The 305-nt window shown below is 77.0% G+C and overlaps 1 protein-coding gene across 1 annotated transcript in view; it reads right to left on the bottom strand.

The window, feature by feature from the left end:
• Positions 1–305, bottom strand: part of RPRML (reprimo like) — a 1,907-nt gene that overhangs the window by 925 nt on the left and 677 nt on the right. The window contains exon 2 of the mRNA XM_024760771.1: positions 60–297. Coding sequence (XP_024616539.1) covers positions 60–297 — 238 coding nt within the window. The remainder of the gene's footprint in view (positions 1–59; positions 298–305) is intronic.

Raw genomic sequence — 305 nt, forward strand, 5'->3', positions numbered from 1 at the left:
GAAGGTCGCGTTCATCGCCGCTCGGCGGCCGGGGTCTTGGCGCGCGGTCCGGGGCACACCGGGAGGTTCTCCGGCGTCCGCGCTCTCGGAGACGCTCGGGTCCACCTGTGTGCGTGGAGAGCAAGAGGGCGGGGGGCTGCCCGCGCGCCGCACCCCTCGGGCCGCCGGCCCCTGGGCACCTGGCGGGAAGCGGCGGCCGGGAGAAGGCAGCAACAGGCTTCGCGGGAGCTGGAGCGGCGGAGCCGAGCGCGCCTCGCGGCACCGACTGCGCTCCTCGCACTCCCCGCCGCCCCTCCCCTAGCAAC

This window comes from Neophocaena asiaeorientalis, unplaced genomic scaffold (genome assembly GCF_003031525.2).
Source record: "Neophocaena asiaeorientalis asiaeorientalis breed wild unplaced genomic scaffold, Neophocaena_asiaeorientalis_V1.1 scaffold30, whole genome shotgun sequence".
In the NCBI taxonomy this organism is placed as follows: Eukaryota; Metazoa; Chordata; class Mammalia; order Artiodactyla; family Phocoenidae; genus Neophocaena; species Neophocaena asiaeorientalis.